The following is a 25306-nucleotide window of genomic DNA, read 5'->3' on the forward strand; positions in this document are numbered from 1 at the left end:
GTTAATATCTCCCAGCAAAATTTTTTTTTTTTTTTTTTTTTTGCTGTCTTCAGACACTCCAGAAGAGGGAGTCAGATCTCGTTACAGATGGTTGTGAGCCACCATGTGGTTGCTGGGATTTGAACTCTGGACCTTTGGAAGAGCAGTCGGGTGCTCTTACCCACTGAGCCATCTCACCAGCCCCTCCCAGCAATTTTTTGAAAATCATTGAGTTTGTAATTGATATCTCCTGATCTGTACTTTCCGGACTTCTGCAAACTTATCTTTTATCCTAGATACTTAACAGAATCTCCTCTTTGCATTTTTTTCAGGAGCATTTGTAATCCCCAGCAAGGCAAAATTGTCTGTACTTCATCAAACATTTTTCTCTAAGGTATCTGCATCTGAATCAGCCAGTAAGATATCATCTATACAATGGTAAATTTTAAATCGAGGAAACTGTTTCCAAATTATTTCTAATGGCTGTTGTACAAAATACTGGCACAAGGTAGGACTGTTTAATATTCCTTGTGGTAAGACTTTCCAATAATACCTCTTTATTGGACAACTATAAGTAGTTACTGAGAAATCAACTCTTTCCCTATCATGCCCATGCAAAGGCATTGTGGAAAAAGCAATCTTTTAAAATCAATTACTACCATAGGCCATAACTTAGGTAGCAAAGAAGGCAATAAAATCCCAGGCTATAAAGAGCCAATTTGCTGAATCATCTTATTTATTTATTTATTTATTTATTTACTTATTTATTTATTATATGTAAGTACACTGTAGCTGTCTTCAGACACTCCAGAAGAGGGCATCAGATTTTGTTACGGATGGTTGTGAGCCACCATGTGGTTGCTGGGATTTGAACTCAGAACCTTTGGAAGAGCAGTTGGTGCTCTTATCCACTGAGCCATCTCTCCAGCCCATTTATGGCTCTTAAATCAGTTAAAGTTGGGGTCTAGGAGTCACCCACAAACCACACAAACATTGATACAGTCAGACAGGATGGTTTATTGAATGCATACCTAATACTGATCAATCAGGGCCGTAGCTCAAAATTTGGGGGCTGAGTCACAATAACAAACATCTTACTCTGTCATTTTATAAAGGCAAAAACTGCAAAAACAGAAACACCACAGTGAGCGCTCATACTCAGATCCAGTACCTGGTGCCCGGTGGTCAGGTTAAACATCACAGTTCATATTGACCTGTAATTTGATGGGTCCTATGTAAAGCTTTTTGGAATTTCCTAAGATTAACACACCTCACAACAGAGTATGTAGTCAGCATGACCTTGCTGAGTCAAGTTTATTTTTCTGCATCAGTGACTGGCAGGTATATTACAGAAACAGTATGAAGTAGCTGACAGCTATGGAACAAAATGGCTACAGATAAGCTGAGGGAGGGGCAGACCTCAACATTTTCCCCTTTGAGTTGTTTCAGTGAATCAAATCATTGACTCAAAATTTTCTCTAGGCTGGGGTCCTGTGGATATTGTCTGATGACCCATCACTGGTCCAGGTCCTGATGTTTTTAGAGGTCAAACTTCAGATGAGAGTGCTGAGTCCACGATTGGATCCTGTCTACATTCATAGCCATCAGGGTGGTCATGAAGTTGGGTCCATTTCAGTGTGGGCCCAGGGGGGTTCCTTTTTGACTTAGCCTTTCAGCCTGTTAGGTGGGACAATAGAAGTTGTATTTTTCTTCTGCAACTGCTTCCACCTGACATTAGGATGTTGCCATAGGGGCCCAGGAAGGCTGGAATGCTAAGTCAAAGGCTGCGCAATGGGACATTTATCAGGTGTATCTGATTAGCTGACCCAGCTGAAATCCAGGGAGGAATCACATTGGCTGGACTGGTTAACATCGGCTTTCAGCAGCTCCACAGGTGACTCCTGGATGGAGTTGTCAGCCAAGTGAAAATCTACTGAGATAAATATAGACTAAGGACAGAAGTTAAAATGGTCTCGTAACTGGAGAAGGTAAGGAACTCCAAGACTAAGGGAAAATCCCATTTTCAAGTACAGGGGTGTGTACTTATCTGGAGTCCATTTGATCTGAGGCAGGTGGATCCAAGTCTTATGACTTTTTGATTCCCTGAAGCTTATGCGAATTTTAGTTTACAAAACAATGTACATTAGTATTTACCATTGTATTGAAATCCATATTTTAGAAAAAGCAGTTAACAGGTGTCTGTAAGACCATAGGAATAGACTTATGCCTTTGAAACCTAGCAAAAGCTATAGTTTTACGTAAAAGGCACGGAACGTTGTTCTCCCCACCCCCCCCACCCCCCCCTGTGTAACCCTGGCTTTAGGCATGGAGCATTCTTTTCTCAGTCCAGAGGGTTAGATATGTAGACTTAGCCGAGACGTTTTCAGAGTGATGAGAAACACCCTTAAGTCTACATTCAGAAGACAACTAAAGGGGATTTAAAATCTTGAGCTTATGACTGAATTGTAAGCAGCCAGTGCTCCATTAGCTGTCAAAGTCAAAGCTGCAGTAATCAATGTTAAAATTCTGAACTTTGAAATCTTGACATAACAGTAGCAAGGGATGTGTGTGTGTGTGTGTGTGTGTGTGTGTCTGTGTGTGTGTGTGTGTAATCATTTTCTTATACCTCTGTAACTTGTGTGTATGTACCTTAAAACACCTTCTTAGACCCTCCAACCTTAAATATCTTCTTGACTCTCCAACATTTATAACTTACATTTACCAAACCCAAACATCTTTATTTGAAGTTTTTTTTTTAAAGACCAACTGTCAAACTGGGCAGTTTTATTTTCCTTTACAACTTAGTAAATACTTCTTGATGGCTGCACATGGGGTAAGGCTGCTCTGTGGTTCAGAAAGACCCCAGGGACGGTGTGGACGGTGTTTTCTTGACAGGGTGTGGTCTTCAGTAGTGAGTGGAATGATGAGTATGAGTGACGTCACTGTCAAACCAGCAAGACCGCATTTATGCACCCATCGTTCTCGGGATTGTTGGTAACTTGGGTGTACTTTCCCCAAATAACCTTGCCTCCTTGTGTCACAAGGCCCAGCTTGCTCATATTCACTTCAATAACTGTACCTTTAGTGATCACCCCCAGGGTTGTATGTAATGGGGATGATGGATTCTTGTTCACACTGAGAATAGGCAGGCAAAAGGTAGCTTTCAGCTCAGGGTGTGTGACATGGGCTTTTTTGAAACGTAGACCCATAGGCCTAATGAATCTTTCATATTTCGGTGGTTTTCTTGTAAAGCCATCACCAACAGAGCAGACGTTAGTAACCATTCTTTTCCATGCCTTCTTTTTCCTTTTTCCTGTTCGAATACTTCTGTTTCCCCTTGGGCACGAACTTTGGGTAGAGGGACCTCCCATTTTCCCACCTTTTCTTTTTGTTTCTGCTTAATCCTGTTGGGAAGTACTTTTGCCCCTCTCTGTCCAGCAGATAGGCGGGGACTGCTCCCTGCAGTGTCTTCCAATCATCCTTCTGCTTGGTGTTTCTCTTCTCATGCATCTTAATAGTCTTTTTCATTTGTATTTTCTCAGCATGGTGCTATTTATGGTAGAGCTTAGCCTTCAGGCCAATCTTTTTTTTTTTTTTTTTTTTTTTTTTTTTTTTTTTTTTGCCTTCTTTGAGCGTTCATGGACCTCCCGACCTTCTTTCTTTCTCTTTTTCTCATGGTAGTCCAAACGATATCCATATCGTTTGCGGTGCAATTCAATATATTCATTTTGCTGCATGATGACAGCCACAGAGCAGCGGTCCGCGACCTCCCGATCTCAAAAAACTCTTAATTTCTGTGTGTCACTGGTCCACGAGCCTGCCTCGTCCAGCCCGGGACGGGAAAGGCGCATTTTTTAATTTTTAAGTCATTTTTCTCTCACCATTCAAGTGTTTTACATCCGTTAATCTTCATCATTTGCATTTATTAATTTTAAACATTTTTCTAGACCCACAAGCATTTTTCTCAGACCTCAAGTAAATTTTACATTTTCCCCATCCATTTATTTATTATGACACACAGGCAGTTGATTATTGAGAGCAGTCATTTAAATGAAGGAATAGTAAAAAGTTACATTCTTTAATATGAAACCTATGAGCAAGGTTGATATGCCAAAAGGAATCTCTCCATCCCCACACCAAGAACATCCCTCAAACGGAAGTCCCTCCCTTCTACTTCCTGTGGGTCTCTCTCCATCCTCCTGATTTCCGTTTACTCTCAATGCTTTTTTCCTGTCAACTGGTTGCTTGCTCTGTCTCTTGACCTATGGTTGAGTTTATTTAATCCTGTTTACAATAAACAGAAAACTCTTGGATTAAAGGAGTGTGCTAAGGCTGAGCTATACCACAACTAGAAACAGGTTTTTCAAATGCCCTGCAACAACAGCCAGCCCAGCCCTACAGGAAAGGACATGCCAGCTCCTGAGCTCAGAAGTCACAGCTGGCAGTAGACTCTCCTTGTGCCTGTGTCCTCTTCCCTGTGACTGTTTTAGGCCATAGACCTGGATGGACTATAATGTGTTCTTGCTGCAGCCTCGGAAGAGCTCTGGGGCTCTGTCCAACACCTCTTCCCTCCTCACCTCTCACCTGCCACCACCAGGCACAAGTTTATGAAAGCCTAATCTTATGCTGATGGTTCTATTTAGGGGAACTGAATGCCTCTATGTCTTGGCAAAACCTTTTCTTTTTTCTTTCTTTCTTTCTTTCTTTCTTTCTTTCTTTCTTTCTTTCTTTCTTTCCTTCTTTCTTTCTTTCTTTCTTTCTTCCTTCCTTTCTTCCTATGTATGTATCTATCATCTATATATCTATCATCTATCTTTCTATTATCTATCAATCTACCTATCTATCATCAACCTATCATCTATTTTTCTATCATTTATCTATCTTTCTACCTATCATCTATATATCTATCATTTATCTTTGTATCTATCTATTTTTTGAAGATTTATTTATTTATTATATGTAAGTACACTTTAGCTGTCTTCAGACACCCCAGAAAAGGGATTCAGATCTCATCATGGATGGTTGTGAGCTACCATGTAGATGCTGGGATTTGAACTCAGGACCTTTGGAAGAGCAGTCAGTACTCTTAACTGATGAACTATCTCTCCAGCCCCCTAGCTTTCTATTTTTATGTGTATTGGTATTTGCCTGCATTTGTGTCTGTGTGAGGGAGTCAGATACATTGGAACTGGAGTTACAGACAGTTGTGAGCTGCCATATAGGTGCTGGGAATTGAACCAGGGTTCTCTGGAAGGGCAGCTGTAAGACTCTGATGAGCCTTAGCTTACCTGGGAACCCCCAAGTGAACAACATGGAGCTAGGGATCAATGCAAAAGCAAGAAGGAAAAGCGGCAACCTCGGGCAGCCCATTCAGCCAATTTTTTTTTTCTTTTCTTTTCTTTTTTTTTTTTTTTTTTTGGTTTTCTTCGAGACAGGGTTTCTCTGTGTAGACCTGGCTGTCCTGGAACTCACTCTATAGAGTAGGCTGGCCTCAAACTCAGAAATCCACCTGCCTCAGCCTCCCAAGTGCTGGGAATAAAGGCGTGCGCCACCACAGCCCGGCTTCAGCCAGTTTTTATACAGCTTTCAGAGGTAGAATAGAGCAACAGCCACTAGGCACAATGTGATTGGTAGAACAGTGTGACTTTTAAACTAATTGATCCTTAGGGAATGCAGTGGCAAGGGCTTTCCTTGTCTGTGAAGGTGGCCAATGGTCTGTCCACCCTGAGGAATGTGTTTTTGTGAGCTGGGCTTCCCTTATCTGCAGGTGGTCAGTGGTTGGTCCCCCCTGTGGTCTGAGGAATGTAATTAGCCTCTCTCTTCTGGAGGGGAGGGGTGTCTGTGTGCTCTATGACCTTCCTCTTTCAGGAGGGGAGGGGTCTGGTGAAAATTTCCAAAGTTCCTGAGCTGACCTCTTCATTTCCCCCTTTTCTTTGTGCATGCTTCAACCCTGAAGCTATTGCGGTACTCCTGGTCTTCTGTATCTAGTTCTTTGTATCTCTGCTTTAAGATCACTAACAGGACTGTACCTATGCATTCCTTAACAAAAGCGATCAAGCCCTTCAAAATGTAGGGGCCAAAAATCAGGAGTAAAAAACAAGATGATTAAGGGTCTTCATAGGGAGGAGATCAGGGTGGTGAACCAAGGAGAATTGTTAAACCAGCGTTCAAACCAACCTTGGGTTTGTTCTCTTTCTCTCTTCTGCTTGGCTAGTCCTTCTCTCACCTTGGCCATTGAATCCTTAACAACCCCAGAATGGTCTATATAAAAGCAACACTCCTCAGCTAAGGCAGCACGTAGCCCTCTTATTCTGTAGCACTACTTCTGATAGCAAAGTCAACCATTCCTGAAGGTGACTGATGGAAGTTTCTATTTTCTCTACAGCTAAATCAATGGCTGCCCTCAGATTGTCATATTTTTTCCCTCGTAAGACCAAAGCAGAGGTCCCGGTGGCTTCCCCGGCCACCCTCAACCCCAACAGAAGAGAAACAGTGAGTGCTGTAACAGGTGGAAGGGCACATAGGATGGGGGAAGGAACCAGAATCCAAAGGTACCACCAGGTGGTCATGATCAAGATCGAGTGACCCTGAGCTTGAGCAGATTGTCTGCTTTCTGTACTGTCCAGCGGGGGTCTCTGGGGAGCGGGGTGTCTGCAGGTTTCACATGGGAAGTGTGCACCTTGGCTACAATACCATCCACCTTGAGGGTTGTGGGAGTGGCTAACAGAGCCAGGAAGGGTCCCTTTCACTGGGGTTCCAGCAACTATGCCTGATGCTTCCTTATGTAGACCCAGTCACTAGTCTGGAAGCTGTGAGGGGTCTCTGGCATTCCTGGAGCACTTTTTTAAAAAGATTTATTTATTATTATAACTAAGTACACTGTAGCTGTCTTCAGATGCACCAGAAGAGGGCATCAGATCTCATTACAGATGGCTGTGAACCACCATGTGGTTGCCGGGATTTGAACTCAGGGCCTTTGAAAGAGCAGTCAGTGCTCTTAAAGACTGAGCCATCTCTTCAGTTTCCTTGGAGCATTTAAGGCATAGTTTGGGCCGAATCTCATGCTGTATTGACTGAAGGGCTTGGAACCTCAAGAAGAGGTTCCTATCAGTGAGTTGAGATACCTCTAGGAGGACACCAAGAGAGTTGGGGTTCCAAACAGGATCTCAAAAGGGCTCAGGTTTATGGTAGGGGGTGTTCTGGACTCAGAACAGGGCCAAGGGGAGGGGCACCACCCAGTCATTGCCAATCTCCAAGGACAATTTAGTTATGGTCTCCTTTAGGGTTCTGTTCATTCTTTCTACCTGCCCTGAGGTCTAGGGACAGTACACAATGGAGCTTCCAATTAGTCTCCAATATCTCTGCCAATCCCTGACTCACCTTAGAGACAAAAGCAGGACCATTGTCTGACCCAATTACCTTGGGCACTCCAAACCTCAGGAAACTTTTCCTCTTATATCTTCTTGGCTACCATGGTAGCTGTTTCCTGCTTGGTGGGGAAAGCCTCAACCCATCCAGAGAAAGTATCTACAAACACTAGAAGGTATTTGTAACCATATTTTCCTGGCTTAACTTCTGTAAAATCGACCTCTCAATATACTCCAGGCGGTTCTCCCCTAGGTGTTTTGCCCTGTTCACCCTTGGCTGCATAAGCATTCACTTGCTGGCATACCTTACACTGTTCTACTATCTCTCTGGCCCAAAACTGCTTGGGCAAGCTTTTTATGCCCTAAATGAGTCCATCTGTGCATTTGGCCTAGTAAGTCTTTTGCTTATTTTCTAGGAAGTATAATTTTCTTTCTTGTGTGTGCCATTGTCCTACCTTCTCTAGGTAATAGTTGATAGGGTGGCTAGCAATCTGAGTCCTTTCTTCTTCTGTATATTCTGAGTGAGGTCATTCCTTAGTCCAGTCCCATTCCCCAGCGGGTATCTCTTGCAGGCATATAACCAGGATAGGCTCTTGCATAGGCACTTCTTGAGCCACTTGATCTGCCTGGTTAGTGCCTCAGGCCACTGAGTCTCTTTCTTTCTGATGTCCTGGGTGAGGAATAATACTCACAGTTGCCGGCTTCATTAGGGCATCCAAGAGGTCCAAGATTTCCTGTTTGTTTTTTCTTTTCCCTCTGATGTGAGCAGTCCTCTCTCTTGGTATATAGCCCCGTGGATGTGGGCTGTGGCAAAGGCATACCTGATATCCATGTAGATGTTAATTCCCTTGCCATACCCAAGTTCCAAGGCCTCAGTGAGGGCAATTAGGTCCAATTTCTGTGCCGACATGATGGGGGTAGAGAATCTGCCTAGATGACATTGGAGCTGTCCACCATCGCAGCATCTAGTCTCTGACCAGCATGGAGAAAACTGCTCTGGTCTATAAAGCAGGTAGCCTTGGCTCCTGGCAGGGGTCAGTCGAAGGGGTCTTTCCTCCACCCATGGACTCTCCTTTTGGGCCAGTTACTTGTGACCCATCTGGCAGGAAGTGTATCAGGGCCCTCATCTTAGAGAGTAAGCCTTGCCCCCACAGAGGCTAGGGACAGTCTGGGATGACCATAAATGAATGGGATACCTGACCCATCCCTAAGTCCACTGTTCTTTGGGTATACATTCCATGAATACAATTTGGTGTCAGTGGCTCCTTGAACCCAAGATTTTTTTTTGCTGGAGACTGGCCCATCAGCTTGAAGGAAGACCGAGTGTTGGGCCCCTGTGTCCACCAAGAATTGAGTGGGTTTCCCTCCACTCTCAGAGTTACCCTGAATTCAGGGAGGGGGTCCAAACCTCGTCCTCCCTAGTTGCTGTCTTCCCCCAGGGCTAACACCTTCGCCATTTGGGGGCACTTTCCCCAAGGTCTGGGATTTCCTGCCCCCAGCTTCCATTCGTTAGGGCGCTCTCAGGTCCAGTGACCTCTCTCCTTGCAATGTGTGCACTGGTCCTTTTCAAGGGGTTTCTGTTTCTCTTTGGTTGGCATCTCTCTTCTCTACTTTCCCTAACTACTGTAGTCAAGATTCTCTGTAGATTCCTTCCCTGTCATTTTTCTGTCTTTCTCTTTCTCTGCTCCTTCTCCTCCTCTGTCTCCCTGTAATGGTAGACTTTCTCAGCAACCTGCACTAAATCCCTCAATGGCTTATCCTGTCATCCCTCTAGCCTCTGAAGCCTTTCTCTGATATCTCTACTAGCCTGGTCTATAAAAGCCACTGTCACAGTAGCTTTATGCTCCTTGCTGTTGGGGTCATAGGGTGCATATTGGCGCAATGCCTCCATGAGCCGCTCTAGAAACACTGTGAGCAACTCATCTGGTCCCTGCTTAACCTCACGTACCTTGGTCAAATTTGTGGGTCGTTGTGCGGCCCCCTTGAGACCTGCCAATGGAGTCTGGTAGTGGACCTTCAGGTGCCCCTTACCTTTGTCATATTAAAGTCCTGTCTTAGTCAGGGTTTCTATTCCTGCACAAACATCATGCATGACCAAGAAGCAAGTTGGGGAGGAAAGGGTTTATTCGGCTTACACTTCCATACTGCTGTTCATCACTGAAGGAAGTCAGGACTGGAACTCAAGCAGGTCAGAAAACAGGAGCTGATGCAGAGGCGGCCATGGAGGGATGTTCTTTAATGGCTTGCTTCCCCAAAACATGGTCATGATGTTTGTGCAGGAGTAGAAACCCTGACTAAGACAAGTCCTACTCAGGTCTAGTCAGAGAAAGCCCGCTGTCGACAACAACCTGGTCAATCGATGGTGCCCCCATGTCTTTCTAGCTTCCTGCATTATCTTCTCTCTCTTCGGTCATGAAGAGTACTCTCGTGAGTTGTTGGATATCACCTAGGTGGGCTGATGAGTAAATAAAACAGTCTCAAAGACATTAATCTGCCCCTTGGGAAAGGGGGGGGGGTTGGGCCTTCCAGTTGTACAAGTCAGCCAAAGAGAAGGGCCAATATTGCATAGCCTGATTGCCCTTTTCCAGAGGCCCATATGTCCCCAGCAAGAGAGCCACCGTGGTATCAGGGGAGGTGGCTCTCAGACTTTGGGTCCCCATGGCAGGACCGGGAAGTTGGGGTTCTCCTCCTGTTCATTCCTCCGGTAAAGTGGGATACAATGGCCCTGGTCCTATATGGGCTGAGGATTCCAGAGCTGGAGCCAGCACCGGCAGGGCCATGGGGGAAAGGGAAGGGTGATATGGAGGAGGAGGGTCTTGGAGCAACAGATCCGCTGGCGAAGGGTCTTGGAGGATTGACTTCTCTCAGGCCCGGATCCCTCCTCCCGTGCTTCTTTCTTCCCGACAGTCAGAACCTGTGAGGTGGGTCTTGGGGAAAGAAAGGCTTTTATCGGTGGGGAGGGGAAGGGGGGTGGGTTCTCCACGAGATTCTTCCAGGACACTTGGTCTGGGTGCAGCAGGGATCCTGGCCTAAAGACTTTTTCCTCTACTGCTTTGATCACCTGCAAGTTGAAGGTCCCTACAGGTGGCCCCCTTACTCCAAAAGTGGGCCATTCTGAGAACAGAGTCAGTTAAACTTGCTCTTCTCTTCTTTTCCTAACTTCCCTCCAGTGATTAACTAGAATGTTTAACAAGGTAGATTCGGTCTGTCCAATGTCCAAAGATGTCGTCAGTCCAAGTCCAAGAACATAGAATGAGGTAACCAACACCAACAAACACAGAGAAAGACAATCAACACACAGTTCATCCCTTTCATGGTCACAGTTACAGACAGTTCGTCCCTTCCATGGACGCAGAGCAGAGTTGCTTGGCTGGCTCCAGCCTCACCAAGACAAACCAGGCGTCCCTGCCAGTACAGCAGGAGCCAGATTATAGGAAGACTCAGCTCCTGCCAATACTGTCTTGCTGTTTCCAGAAGGAGTGGAGCCCTCCCAGTTCCCTTCAGGGTCTCTGGAGTATCCCCCAAATTCCCAGCAGTCTCAATGTTAAGGCACGTCTGTCAGCTGCACTTAACCACCCCAGATACCATAAACTCTCCAAGCCCCCGACACTTGCAAGCAAACCAAAAGTTCAAACAGACTTACAGACTCAGACTTTGACAAACAGCAAGGCAAACAAGAAAGAACCTTGGTACCTGCTCGAGACCTCTGATTCACGGCTCTCTGGTGTGTCCTCACAGGAGGTCGAATTCCCAGCCCATGCACCAAATGTAAGACTCTAACGAGCCTTAGCTTACCTGGGACCCCTACCCCTGCCACAGTGAACAACTTGGAGCTAGGGATCGATGCAAAAGCAAGAGGAATTTATTGTTCCAGTACACTGGGGTCTTCCTGCACCTGAAGGAAAGGCAGCAACCTTGGGCAGCCCGTTTGGCCAGTTTTTATACAGCTTTCAGAGGTAGAATAGAGCAACAGCCACTAGGCACAACGTGATTGGTAGAACAGTGTGACTTTTAAACTGATTGGTCCTTAGGGAATGGGGTGGCAAGGGCTTTCCTTGTCTGTGGGGGCAGCCAATGGTCTGTCTTTGTACTCTGGGCTTCCCTTATCTGCAGGTGGTCAGTGGTTAGTCCCTGCTGTGGTCTGAGGAATGGGGTGCCTGTGTGCTCTATGAACTTTCTCTTCCAGGAGGGGAGGGGTCTGGTGGAATTTGTCAAAGTTCCTGAGCTGACCTCTTCACAGCAAATGTTCTTAACCTCTGAGCCATTTCACCAGCTCCTTGGCAAAACCTCTTCACTAACTGGTGCCAAAATGTCCCTCCAGCCTGTCACACAACTTTTGCACCAAGTCTCTGGATGTCTCATGTGATGGCATGGCCTCCTGACTATTCCTCAGGACTCAGTGCAGACATCATCTTATGGTGGGGCTTCCTGATCCATCCCCGAGAGGTTGTCCTGTGTCCTCACAGGGTCTCCTGTAGATAACAGGGAGTTTGATAAAGCTTTGGAGAAGACTTGAGCCATTCTGTTTTAAGTGATAAAGAAATGGTCCCTTCTGGCATTAGAGACTAGGGAGCCACACACAGACTCAGTGTCTAAATCATACTTGGGTGACCTCAGTTGTGGCCCTGGCCCTTGGGTGCCCACCCATATAACTCTGAGCAAAGTCCCTGAGCATGTAATACCAGTTAGAATTGAGAAATGGAAGAAAGTGGCTGATGGGGTAGTGAGCACTGTAGCTGGAGGGCAGAAGTGGTAAGCAGTCCACAAGAAGTTGAAACACACATCTCCCCCCTCAGGTGGCCACACCTCATAGCCTGGACTTTGGCTGACCTGGGTAGGCAAGTGAGGCAGGCCGTGTTCAGCAAGCCAGAGGTGCCAGGGTTTGCTCATTCCGTTCTAGGCACCGTGCCCAGGATGACCTGGGAGCTGCACCTGCTGCTTCTGCTGGGGCTGGGACTTAGGTCCCAGGAGGCCCTGCCACCACCCTGTGAGAGGTAGGGAGGTGGAGAAGCTGTGTGTGTGGGGGAAGACAAGGGTGGAAGGCTGGGATGAGAGCTTACCCTCTGAGGACCAGCCTCTCAGAGGATAAAGAAGGAAGAAACCAGGCTTGTAGGGGTAGAAGGACCAAAACCTGACACCAAACTCACTGTGTTGGAACGAGGTGGAACTTTGAGGCAGGCCTATGTATAATTCCAGAGCTGTTGACCAATGTCTGCCCTCCGTGCTGCTGACCAGAGCTCACCAGCCAAGCAGCTCCTTGGACCAAGCAGGGCTGTTCTCTTCACTGTTCTAGCAAAGCTTGCCTAGCTTAGCGTGAGGGGAGTCTAGGTCCTGTCAAGAACTTACACATAAGTTCAGCCTACCTTGCTGCTCTTTCTGTGTCCCAGGGCAAGTCAATCCTTTCTTCTGAGCCTCAGCTTCTACCAGCAAATACAAAGATGGGGGGGGGTCACTCTACTTCCTGGGTCTGGAACTGTCATTCTCTCTTCCACTCGGACTCATGGAACCCTCCCTCCACCAGTTCTTGCAAGAAGGGTAAAAACAAGGCCTAGGATGGTGAAGAACAAAGAGAAGGTAGGAGCTAAGTAAGCAAGGAGGAAGCAGAAGGGGGTGTCTCAGAGGATGCAATGGGCCGATGGAACGTGGAAGGAGCCATCTTGAAACAGAAGTAGGGAGCAGGGCAAAGGCTCTGAGGTGTCCTCCAAGGGTCACAAAGTCCCATGTGGCCTGGAAAGAAGCAGAACCAGGCTATGAGGTGGAGATAGCTCTAAGGAAAGGAGACCAAGCCCTGCGGACTTGGCAGGACTGGGCTGGGGCTGGGGGGTGGGGCTGAGGAGCCGATTAGGGATGCATGAAGACTGAGCTGTGACTTACTCACTGATGCCCAGGTGTGCAGTATGGAAGGATCTGGAATAATCCTCAGGACTTATTTGTTCACCAGTAGGCAGGACACAGAGTGGCTCTTCCATCCAGTCTCTTGTGTCCTGTTGGGCTATTTGCAGAGTGCCTACCATGAGTGCCGCTGTTTGTCCCTGAGAGCATGTCAGTAGTCCACTTGGACAGTCACACGTGTGCTTGTAGACTCTCTACAAAGAGAGTTACAGGACAGCTAGAGCTACACAGAGTCCCTGTCTCAAAAACAACAACAAAAACCCAAACAGCCACTGAAGGCACAGATGTATTAGGGTAGAGTCCAGGAGAGAAGAAACTCAAACTTCCAGCAGTCTTCTTCCAGAAGATGTGCCCAGAAAGTACCAACCAGGAGTCACCCCTGAGTCTTCATGTTGAGTTTCTTGAGATCCTTCACAGAGACCCCTGTAGGTCTCCAAAGATTAAGCTGACATTGGGTGGCCTATTGTCCCCATCACAAATGTCAGCGTTAGCCTAGGATAGCCAGCGTGCTCCAAGTTCCATCAGGCAGCATACTCTGATATCTTAACCCTGTTCCCTCAGGTGGCTCTGGGACTTGGCGACGTGGCCACCTGTGCGGCACCATTTTTTTGCTGTGTGCTGAGGAATCTGGTCTTCCTCCTGGGTTCATGGCAAGTTGTCTCTCAGCCCTTGGCACTTCTCATGGGATAAGACTGCCTTTGTTGCTTAGCGTGGGCTTTTATGGCTTATAAAGATAAAGTGATTTGTGGCATTGTCCCCAGGAGCTTTTGGCATGACTCGGGATGGGGACAGGCACTCTAGAAAACACAAGAAGGTGTTTAGTAACTTGGATCTTTGAGTTACAAGATACCATTTGACCTTCAGGAAAAGGAAGGTCCCTGTACATGGAAGATCCCATCATATGACCAGTGACTCCGTTAACTGGGCTCTTTGTAATGAGACCCTGGCCAGAACTCTAAATTCCAGACACTGCTGAAGCTTTCTGGTTGGAGTCACAGACGCAGGTTGGTAGGGTGAACACCATGGTTCCCCCCCCCCCCCCCGTTAGAAACACCACAGTGATCAGGAGTCTCTCTGCCTCTACCCATGTGCATCTTTATTTGGCTCATCCTGATTTGCTCTCAATAAGAGAGATATAATCAGCTGGGCATGCTGCCGCATGCCTTTAATGCCTCAGGAGGCAGAGGGAGACCGATCTTTGAGTTTGAGGCCAGCCTGGTCTACAGAGCAAATTCCAGGACAGCCAGGGCTACACAGAGAAACCCTGTCACAAAAAGCAAAAGCAAGAGAAAAGTTTAGCCACAGGTATAGTGGTTTCCTGGGTTCTAGCAAATTATGCAATCTGAGGGGATTATGGGAACCCCCCACATTTATACACAGTTGATGAGAATTGCAGGTCGAATGAGGACCTCTAAGCCTACGGCTGTCCTCTTCATAAAGGAAGGGCTATTCCCTTAACCTGTGTGGAATCTTCATGTCTCCAGGTGGCTTGCCCCAGAATTAAATTGCAGTTAGTGTTAGTGTTAGTGTGTGTTTTAGGAGAATGGCATTAACCCCTTAGAGGACAATTTAGAGAAAAAAAGGGCAAAAGATTGGGTGATGAGGAAGTTTTCATTTCTGGGTGACCACAGGTCACCTGGGTGACCACTTTGGTACTGAAGAATACCTTTGTGAGTCTTGGCACACACCTTTCACCTCAGTACTCAGGAGGCAGAGGCAGGAGGATCTCTGTCAGTTCCAGGCCAGCCAGGTCTACAGAGTGAGTTCCAAGACAGCTAGAGCTACCCAGAGACACCCTGTCTCAAAAACAACAACAAAACCCCCAAACAAACAGAATAGTTCTGCTGTTGTGAGTTAATGATGGGATTTCGAGGTGACAGACCTAATCCTTAGGGAATGGACTCCCTGATGCTCGAGGCAAAGGACATCAATAAGGAACTGGCAGGGCCTGGAGAGGTGGCTCCATGCTTAAGAATACACCCACCTCTTCCAGAGGATCAAAGTTCTGTTCCCAGCACCCACACCTGGCAGCTCACATCGGACTATACCTTCAGCTCCAAGGAACCCAACACCCTAACACCCTCTCTGAACCTTGGGCAGCTTCACTTAGCTATCATATGCTCATATGCTCAGTCTCTCTCTCTCTCTCTCTCTCTAGCTTAAAGCATATATTCCAGTGGGACATGGGGTATAGCTTGTCCCCCCCTTGCATGAGTTTATGAATGAAGCCCTGGGTTTGATCCCAGCCCTGCATAAGCAAACCATGGTGGCCCCTACCTCTAATCCCAGCTCTTGGGAGGTGGAGGCAGGAGAATTACAAATTCAGTCAGCCTGTAGGTTGCCCTCAGCTACATAGCAAGTTGGAGGCTACCTTGAGCTATGTGAGACCCCGTCTCAAAAACTAAACTATTTTAACAGAGGAGAAAATTCTGTGAGTCTCAATGTGGAGTCCAGGCTAATTCCTGCCTCTCCATCGTCCTCTCTGATCCACTGGAGTATGGGATTATAGTCACACCCAAAGGGATTGTTCACCATCTGAGGAGTAGCAGCCTTTGAACACCTTTGTCCCATAATTGCTGATACTTTGAACTAGAGAATTACAGGCTGGCTATTAGCTAATCAGTAGCTATTAGATATTGGTTGAAATTTCCCCTAAAAGTAAAGGCCATGAAATATTGTTGACACATGAAAGACTAAGGCATTCTGGCCAATGTTGAAATAAATGCTCTCAGAAAGAGGCCCGTGCCCTGTGGACACTCTCAAGGAGCCCACAGTGTGTTTTATGCGTGTCTATTCCAAGGAGAACATGTAGCATGCTGTTTTGGTTGAAGGACATATGAAACCAACTCTGTGGGCTGAATGAAGACTCTGCCGCCGAGTTTGGGTTTCACTAACTCTGGAGTCCGAGCTAATGGCCTAGATCATAATGGACAGGCAGAAAGATAATAGAAAAATAATTGCCCTTAAAGTTTTGAGGCTATAGCTCAGGTGGTAGAATACATGCCTAGCAGACAGGAAGTTGATCCCTAGCCATGCCTAAATGGGGCAGCGTGGTCCATTCCTATAATCCCCACACTCAGGGGGTGGGAGCGGGAGGATTAGAAGAAGTTCAAGGGCATCCTTGGCTCCTATCTAGTTCACGGCCGCTCCAGGATAAGACCTGAGTGAGGATGGAGGAGGAGGATGATGGGAACAGGCATTTGTCCTGTGCAGCCGGGAACAGTGAGAGATAAAGACGTGAAGAGCTGCCTTGTGGAGCTGGAGAGATGGCTCAGTGGTTAAGAGCACTGACTGCTCTTCCAGAGGTGCTGAGTTCAATTCCCAACAACCACATGGTGGCTTAAAATCATCTGTAATGAGATATGATACCTTCTTCTGGTGTGTCTGAAGACAGTGACAGTGTACTCACATACATAAAATAAATAAATCTGGGGACAAGCCGAATGATAGAAGAAGAAGAAGAAGAAGAAGAAGAAGAAGAAGAAGAAGAAGAAGAAGAAGAAGAAGAAGAAGAAGAAGAACTGCCTTGCACATCTTCACTGAGTGTGCCAGCATTCGGGCAGCCCTACAGGACTGTCTGTCAGTATGTCAGTACAGGCCTCTGCTTCTCAGGTGTGGGAGAACCTGGCCTGACTAGCCAGTTCTTCCCGTGGGGGAGAGGACAGTACATCTGTTGTTTTCTTGTCACCTGAGCTTGCTCTCTCTCCCCTGATGCCAAGGTCCCAGTAGCAGGACTGCAGCTAGAAGTGCCAGAAGCCAGGGTGGTTCCCAAGCAAGGAAATGAAACTGTGCCTATCAGTAAGAATTCCCATGCAGTGTGCAACCAGCTACTCCAAACTGTAAACAGCCCAGAGACCCTCAAATTTATAACTGGCATCTGAGGGAGAGTGGTTTTATTAGACTGCCCCTTAAACATGTGGAACCTGATGAGTATCAGAATCTAGATCATAGTTATCCTGGCCTCGTCCCAGGTTGTTTTTAATTAATTAATTCTGGGTTGTTTGTTTGTTTGTTTGTTTTGATACAGTGTTTCTATGTAGCCCTAGCTGTCCAGGAATTCACTATGAGGACCAAGCTGGCCTCAAACTCCTAGAGATCCTCCCAAGAACTAGGATTAAAAGACATTTACCAAGACTGGAGAGATGGCTCAGTGGTTAAAAGCACTTGCTGCTCTTCCAGAGGTCCTGAGTTCAATTCTCAGCAATCATATGGTGGCTCACAACCTTCTATAATGACATTTGGTGCCCTCCTCTGGCCTGTAGGTGTACATGCAGGCAGACTGCTGTATACATAATAATAAACAAACAAATCTTGAAAACAAAGACATTTGCCAGTATGCCTGGGTAATACTTTTTATTTTTTTGTTTGTTCGTTTGTTTTATGTTTAGAAGTGTTTTGCTTGTATGCAAGTGCATCACATGCATGCAGTGCCTATGGAGGCCAGAAGAGGGCATCAGATACCTAGAAACTGCAGTCAGAGATAGTTGAGGGCCACCATGTGGGTACTTGGAATAGAACCCAGGTCCTCTGCAAGAACAACAAATGCTCTTAACTGATCAGCCGACTCTCCAGCCCAGCTGGCCAAGACTCTGAGAACAGTGCCATCCCATATGTCTGAATATTTCCACTTATCATAGAACTTACATAAATGACACAGAGCTGGTCAGTTGGTGTATGGCAGTATTTGAAGGCATCGATTAACACTAGTGACAGATTTTAAGAAATGATCAATCTTACTTAATAACATTTATGTGTTTTGCAATGACTTGATTGATCTCCTTGGTCTGTTATTGTGCCGTAGACAAATGTGGTAGAGCACTGAGTTCAGAAGTGACTACGGTTCTCAGGACAGTCTGTTCTGTTGTACTCTGCCCAGAAGATGCTCTTGCTGGAGCTCCCAGTATGAGTGCCATTAGATGAGTTATTTACTCTAGGTAGTTAAAGCTTACCAGCGATGCCTACATGCCCTCCCCCTCCCCATCGCAGTGGTGCTCAGCTTCCTTATAGACAAGTCTGTGTAAATTACGGAGAAATTTTCTGTGCCCATCTATTTACCAAATGTGGTGTGCAAACGTTGCTGTCTGGTTGGAGGGAGGGAGGGAGGGAGGGAGGGAGGGAGGGAGGGGCTTTAATTATTTTCTGGGTTCCATGTTGTTTGGGAACAAAACTGGTTACCCGGTCTCAGTTCAAAAACTTGGGCCAAACTGGGTCCCCATAGTGCATCCTTATATATTACAGAACCCAGGCCTTCTTAAAGGGAAGACACAAGTGGTCCTCGGAAGAGTAACTAACCATCTCCCTGGTGTCCCAGGGGGTGTGTCTTCTGACTGTTGCAGCAAGAGAGGTCAGAGTGCATCAATGCTTGTTGTTAGCCTGCAGGAAATATGGCAGAAGGGTGGGAGATGTCCCTTGAGCCTGGCTGCTGGGGTGTAGGGTGTTGCCCATAACTACTTTGGCCTCAATATGCATTAAATGATCAGGAGGCCCTCCCTGCTGGGGCAGTGCACCGCCCTCCCCGGGGTAGGTCCTGGCATTATCTGGCATTATTCATCAACTTGAACTGCCCTGCCTCTTCCCTTTTCCAACCTTTGCTCCCCTCTGGGGAGAGATCGACTTGCCCATTACCTCAGAACGCTTCTCCTCATTAAAAGCAAGTTCCAGCTGAGCTCAGTGTCCCAGGTTTGTAAATCTCAGCGCCCAGGAGGCAGTGCAAGGCAAGGGGATCTAGAGTTTGAGACCAGCCTGAGCTATCTCAAAAAACAAACAAACAAACAAACAAACAAACCCAACCAAAAAAACCCAAACAAACAAAAAACAAACAAAAACAAAAACAAAAAAAACCGGACAAAACAAAAGGCAGAAGCAGGTAGGTCTTTGTAAGTTCAAGGCCAGCCTAGTTTACAAAGTGAGACCCCATCTTAGGAATAAACAAGTGACACAATAAGAAACCACAGAGGTGGCTCCTCAGTTAAGACAAAACCACTGGGCTCAGTTCCCTGTATGTCCACTTAATGTGATGTCACTTGGACCACTGGTGGCTTCTGGGACTGTATTCTTCCCCACAACTCCCCCCCCCCCGGGTCTTTCTTCTTTTTTTTAAATTAAAAAGTGTATGGGCAATTGATCTGCATATACATCCATCCACCACTCGTATACCTGGTGCCCACGGAGGCCAGAAGAGGCATCGGAGAACTCTAAAACAGGAGTTACAGACAGTTGTGAGCAGCCCTGTGGGCGCTGAGCATTGAACTTAGGTCCTCTGGAGCAGCAAGTGCTCTTAATGGCCTAGCAATTTCTCTAACCCGTACATGATTCTTTTAAAGAAAATGAGCCCAATGGCCTTGTTTGTTTGTTTCTTGAATTTGAAGTTCCCTTAAGACACCCTAGATTCTTTATCTAGTGCTTTTTTTCTTTTTTTTTAAGATAGGGTCTCATTATGTAGCTGTGGCTATCCTGGAACTCCATATGTGCCAGGCTGGTCTCTAACTCACAGAGATCTGCCTGTCCTCAACTCTGGAGTCCTGACATTTTGAGGGTGTGTTCTGCCACAGCCAGCTTGGGAAGATTTATTAAGGCTTTTCCACAGGCAGGCTTAGAGGTGGTGCATGGCTTTAATCCCAGCACTCTGGAGGCAGAGAGAAGTGGATCTTTGAGTTGGAGGCTAGCCTGGTCTACATATAGAGCTCCAGGACAGTCAGGGCTGCGTGATAGAGATATTTTATATCATCATCATCATCAATAACAACAACAACAGCAACTAGTTATCTGTCCCTTACCCCAGCCCTCTCTTCTGACCACTACCACCCCGACTGTCTCTACAGCCAGATCTACTGCCATGGAGAGCTCCTGCACCAAGTTCAGATGGCCCAGCTCTACCAAGATGACAAGCAGTTTGTGGATATGTCACTGGCCACATCTCCAGGTAAAGCAACCTTGGTTGTCCTGGATCTTCTACCAGGCAGGCGAGGGAGAAGCATGGGTTTTCCTGATCGGGGTGATCCTTCATCGCACCCACTGACCCTCAATGTCACCTGCTCTCCAGATGAAGTCCTGCAGAAGTTCAGTGAGCTGGCCACAGTCCACAACCACAGCATCCCCAAGGAACAGCTTCAGGAATTTGTCCAGAGTCACTTCCAGCCCGTGGGGCAGGAGCTGCAGTCCTGGACCCCTGAGGACTGGAAGGACAGGTACTGCTCTGGAGGGAAGACAGGAGAGGGCCCCTCACTTGGGGCGGCCTCCAGGAACCCTGTGGGACCGTCTCTTCTAGCCCTCAGTTCCTGCAGAAGATCTCGGATGCTAATCTGCGTGTCTGGGCGGAGGAGCTACACAAGATCTGGAAAAAGCTGGGAAAGAAGGTAGCAATGGCCTGGGCCTGCTTTATGGTCTAGCTGATTGCTCCAGGGATGGGGTAGAGCCCTACTTGCTGGGACCCACAGTGCCTGGGAGCACAGATATTTCCTAAGAACATAGCCCACATCCCTGAGCCCTAAATAGAAGCCTTCCAGAATGCTCTTCTGACGTCAGAAGGGAACATCTGCTTGTAACCCTTCACATCCTCCTGTGTTAACCAAGCTTGTCCTGCTGCCCAAGGGCTAGCCAGCGCTGCCGCCTGCAGCCAAGAAGGACATGGCTGGAGTCATGGCCTCTGCCTCTCTCCCTTCCTGAGCCAGGTACAGTCCTTTCTGGGCCAGGTACAGTCCCAAGGACAGTCACTTGGGCTGCATGTGGCCAGCCAGTGTTCAGCCCAGTGCTGTGGGACGCTTTCCTACCTGGCCATCTGCCCTAAGGCTGCTCAGGACCAGCCACTCCAGTAGGAACATACCTGACCCCATCCTACTGCTCGCTCACAAGGATTGAGGGAGGCTAAGCTCCCCACTAACACACTTGGAACTGGCAGGAACAGGTTGAAGGACCCAAGGGAGGGGCCCCACGCCAGTCCTCACTGCTCCGGATCTCAACTGTCCCTGGTGAAAGGCCACGGGTTCCATCATCCTGGGAGGGGCACTGGGACGGGGTGCGCCACCTTCTGAGTTTGGTTTCAAGTGGCATGGGGGTGGAGTGGGGTTTGGGAGGGGGTTTGGAGAGATCAAGGGAAACCTTGAATAGCATTGGCCTCATCTGGGTCACAACAATGGATGTTGCCAGTGGTCACCTGCCTGATGCTGTGCAGGCTTCAGCACACCACCCAGTTGAGCCAGGAGCCCGGAGGCTGGCATATGGAGGGTGAGGATACTAAGACTCCTAGAATCAGACCCTGACCACACAGCAAAACAAAAGGAACAAGAGGCACAGCCTCCCCAGCTAGGGCTGCCAGGCTCTCTGCTCCCACTGTCTGCAACCTCTACCCTCATGGCTGGTGCTAGGCTGCCCTGGGTCCTCTTCCCTGATTCCAGATGAAAGCAGAAGTCCTCAGCTACCCCGAGAGGTCCTCCCTAATCTACTCAAAGCACCCCTTCATTGTGCCCGGGGGGCGCTTTGTTGAATTCTACTACTGGTGAGTACCCACGTCTAAAAGGCTAGGGCCCCATGGAGGCTGGCAGAGGTGTGGAAAATCCAGGACCAGCACCCTCCAATATGGGAGTGCTGGACAGAGGGTGCAAGCTAGCTGATGAGAGCTGGCTCCTTCTCAGGGACTCGTACTGGGTGATGGAAGGCCTGCTTCTTTCTGAGATGGCCTCAACAGTGAAGGGTATGCTGCAAAACTTTCTGGATCTGGTGAAGACGTAAGAAGGGATCTTGGGCAGGGAGCTGGGCTTGCCTTTGCTTTGCTGTTGGGCCAGGAGGTACCTAAACAGAGTCTCTCTTGGCAGCTACGGACATATCCCCAACGGTGGACGCATATATTACCTGCAACGGAGCCAGCCCCCACTCCTGACTCTCATGATGGATCGATATGTAGCTCATACCAAGGATGTCGCCTTCCTTCAGTGGGTACCCTGCCAGTGCTGGAGACTTCCCAGGGCCAAGGGCAATGGCTTTGTACCCGGGCTGAGGTGTTGCTTGCTTCAACCCAGGGAGAATATTGGGACTCTAGCCTCTGAACTGGACTTCTGGACTGTGAACAGGACTGTCTCTGTAGTCTCAGGAGGACAAAGCTATGTCTTAAATCGCTACTATGTCCCTTATGGGGGACCCAGGTGAGAAACTGGCCTGCCATCAGCTCACTCTGACATGAGCATCTCTGCAACCTCAAACTGGAGGGGTGACTTAGACCCTGAGAGCCTGTGCGTGTCGGGTGTCAGGGTACCTTTTGAGTCAAGATGACCCAGCTTTCTGGCTGGCAGAGGGGCTTAGCACCTCCCAATGTTGGGCTGTTGTCCTTCTCTTGGCTAGGCCAGAGTCCTACAGGAAAGACGCAGAATTGGCAAACTCTGTGCCAGAAGGTAAGCAGGAACAGGAGGAGGGAGGACTGACAGACAGACGGACGGGGTGGCGGTGCTTAGCCTCTGTGACTGTCTGGCTTTGATCTGTGGCTGCTTTGTCCTGAAGTCAGTTGCGGCCTGGGGTTGCTGTTTTGTCCTCACAGGGGACCGAGAGACTCTGTGGGCTGAGCTCAAGGCTGGGGCTGAGTCTGGCTGGGACTTCTCTTCACGCTGGCTTGTTGGAGGCCCAGACCCTGATTTGCTCAGCAGCATCCGAACCAGCAAAATGGTACCCGCTGATCTGAACGCGTTCCTGTGCCAAGCAGAGGAACTGATGAGTAACTTCTACTCCAGACTAGGTGAGCATCCTGTGTCAGGAGGCAGGCCAGTGTGGGCTCCTGCATCAGCCTGGCCATGGGACTGGAGGTAGGTCTCCTCAGCCAGCTCAAGCCTTCACTCCTATGGAGACATGAAGAGAGACAGAGATAGAGAGAGACAAGAGACAGAGACAGACAGACACAGACGGAGACAGACACAGAGTGAGAGAGAGGATGATAGGACCACACACGTTCACACTGCTGTCCTTTTTGAAGGGTACCTCGGTGCATACATCAGCTCTCTCTCCATTCCCTGATGCTCTCATTAGCCTCCTCCGAGCAAGAGCCATCAGAATGGTGGACCCGGGAGACGGAGCAGCAAGTCCCAGGGAGCAGGGCAGGGATGTTAGTTCAAGGAGCCATGAATTCTAGTGGGCACTGGGGAATCATGGTCTTTGATCCTTAGGATTCCTAGTCTGTATGGGTACCACATATGGAAGGGGACAACATAAAGGCATCTAAAGCTAGGGAGCAAAAGGCAGTCAGTGCCCAGTGCTCTTCCTGCTGAGACTAAAGGCAGAACCACACAGGGAACGACACAGAGGCCACAAAGTACAGGAACCTGCGGGCCCAGCGCTTGGCCGCCATGGAAGCTGTCCTGTGGGACGAGCAGAAGGGTGCCTGGTTTGACTATGACTTGGAAAAGGGGAAGAAGAACCTGGAGTTTTATCCCTCCAACCTCTCCCCACTTTGGGCTGGCTGCTTCTCAGACCCTAGTGTTGCTGACAAGGCTCTGAAGTACTTGGAGGTGAGGGGACAGTGGGCAGGCGGGCCGGCCTGGCATCCTGGAGACAGGACCCTCCCTTCCCTGCAAGTCTCACTGAGGCCATTAGGAGTGGCTGTGAGGCAGGATGGGAAGGGTAAGGAGGGACAGACCTGCCTTCCCTGAGGGTGCTGAGTCCTTGGCTCCTGCTTCAGCAATCGCTCACAGTCACATCAATGTCTGGAACCTTCTAGGACAGCAAGATCTTGACCTACCAATATGGAATCCCAACCTCTCTTCGTAACACAGGCCAGCAGTGGGACTTCCCCAATGCCTGGGCCCCACTGCAGGACCTGGTCATTAGAGGTAAGAAAGGGACAGCTGATAGATCCATTTCACTTGTCTGGAAGACCCTCCCTCCTCCCCTTCACGCCAACCCCAGGCCTGGGATTAAGAACATGGGGTCCACAGGTTCAGAAAGGAGATCTGAGGGCCTAGATCTTCTTGCCTTGGGGAGACAAAGGCCAAAGCTTTCCTGCCCAGGATGGGGTCTCTGAATACTCAAGCCTTATCTGGGGTGGGGTCTAGGTTTGGCCAAGTCAGCTTCCCCCCGGACTCAGGAGGTGGCTTTCCAGCTGGCCCAGAATTGGATCAAAACCAACTTCAAAGTCTACTCCCAAAAGTCAGCGATGTTTGAGAAGGTGAGCTGGCTGGGGTATGTCTGCCATGGGGGTCTCACTCCATGGTTGAAATGGGGACTTTCAGACTTGGCCAGGCCTAAGACGGAACAAACTGGTACAGTGCGACCCCTGGTGGCCATTCTTGGGCACTGCAGGGGTCTGAGCAGCAGCTCGGCACATCTTTTGCTTCAGTGGCTGTTACTCTATAGCTAGGGTGGTCCGGCTTAGGGGCAGTATCCATCTATAACTCCTGTGTCTGTCCCCAGTATGACATCAGCAACGGTGGACATCCAGGTGGAGGAGGGGAGTATGAAGTTCAGGTGAGCAAGCTAGGGTGAACTGATCCAGTTACAGGCAAGTCCTGGGATCTGCTGTCCCAGTAAGTGGGCCTATGGAGAGAGTCAGAATGGCAATCATTGGTGCCCCTGGGGACAGAAGCCCTGGGAAGAAGGGATCCCCCAAACGGGGCTTGAGGGCCTCAGTGATCTGGCCCTACTGTCCTGGCCTCTCTCCAGGAAGGATTTGGCTGGACAAACGGATTGGCCCTGATGCTTCTGGATCGCTATGGTGACCAGTTGACTTCAGGGACCCAGTTAGCTTCCCTGGGACCCCACTGCCTAGTGGCTGCCCTTCTTCTCAGTCTTCTGCTACAGTGACAAGAACAAGAATGGACTCACTGCCTGCGCTTTCTCCCCTGGCCCCAGCTCATGGTTCATTAAACCCTTGCTCTACCTCCCTTCTAGCCCCACCCCCACCCCGCCCCTTCCTGCTCATAGTGTCCTGAGCCAAGAAGTGACCAAGAGGTCAAGACTGTAATTTTCACAGTGTTCTGAGCCAAGAAGTGACCAAGAGGTCAAGGTTGTAATTTTCACGAGGGCGGAAACTGAATCCTGATACCTAAAGTATCCTATCGGGTACCAAATATAGCTCAGACTTCCACACTCAT

The 25306-nt window shown here is 48.3% G+C and overlaps 1 protein-coding gene, 1 long non-coding RNA gene and 1 pseudogene across 7 annotated transcripts; 1 reads left to right on the forward strand and 2 right to left on the reverse strand.

The window, feature by feature from the left end:
* Window positions 2928-3716, reverse strand: Gm3953 (predicted gene 3953; annotated as a pseudogene).
* On the reverse strand, window positions 9568-11260 carry BC049987 (cDNA sequence BC049987). The gene is made up of 2 exons (NR_165440.1): window positions 11142-11260; window positions 9568-10273 (listed from the first exon to the last, which is right to left on the reverse strand). It is a non-coding gene; the product is annotated as a cDNA sequence BC049987 (long non-coding RNA).
* Window positions 11261-12232: 972 nt separating this feature from the next.
* Treh (trehalase (brush-border membrane glycoprotein)) lies at window positions 12233-25305 on the forward strand. Of its 6 annotated transcripts, none has more exons than NM_021481.3 (15): window positions 12233-12340; window positions 20060-20160; window positions 20281-20425; window positions 20506-20593; window positions 21632-21732; window positions 21869-21961; window positions 22049-22165; window positions 22253-22375; window positions 22572-22621; window positions 22765-22959; window positions 23508-23725; window positions 23935-24046; window positions 24269-24381; window positions 24627-24680; window positions 24876-25305. In NM_021481.3, exons 1-15 carry the CDS (start codon window positions 12261-12263, stop codon window positions 25014-25016), a joined length of 1731 nt encoding a protein of 576 aa, NP_067456.1. In that variant the 5' UTR covers window positions 12233-12260; the 3' UTR covers window positions 25017-25305. The 6 variants fall into 6 exon arrangements, with proteins under 6 accessions (NP_067456.1, NP_001264780.1, NP_001264776.1 ...); XM_006510516.4 differs by lacking the exon at window positions 12233-12340 and adding an exon at window positions 18517-18582; NM_001277851.1 differs by lacking the exon at window positions 21632-21732.
* Window position 25306: the final 1 nt, after the last annotated feature.

Source organism: Mus musculus, chromosome 9 (genome assembly GCF_000001635.26).
Source record: "Mus musculus strain C57BL/6J chromosome 9, GRCm38.p6 C57BL/6J".
Lineage (NCBI taxonomy): Eukaryota > Metazoa > Chordata > Mammalia > Rodentia > Muridae > Mus > Mus musculus.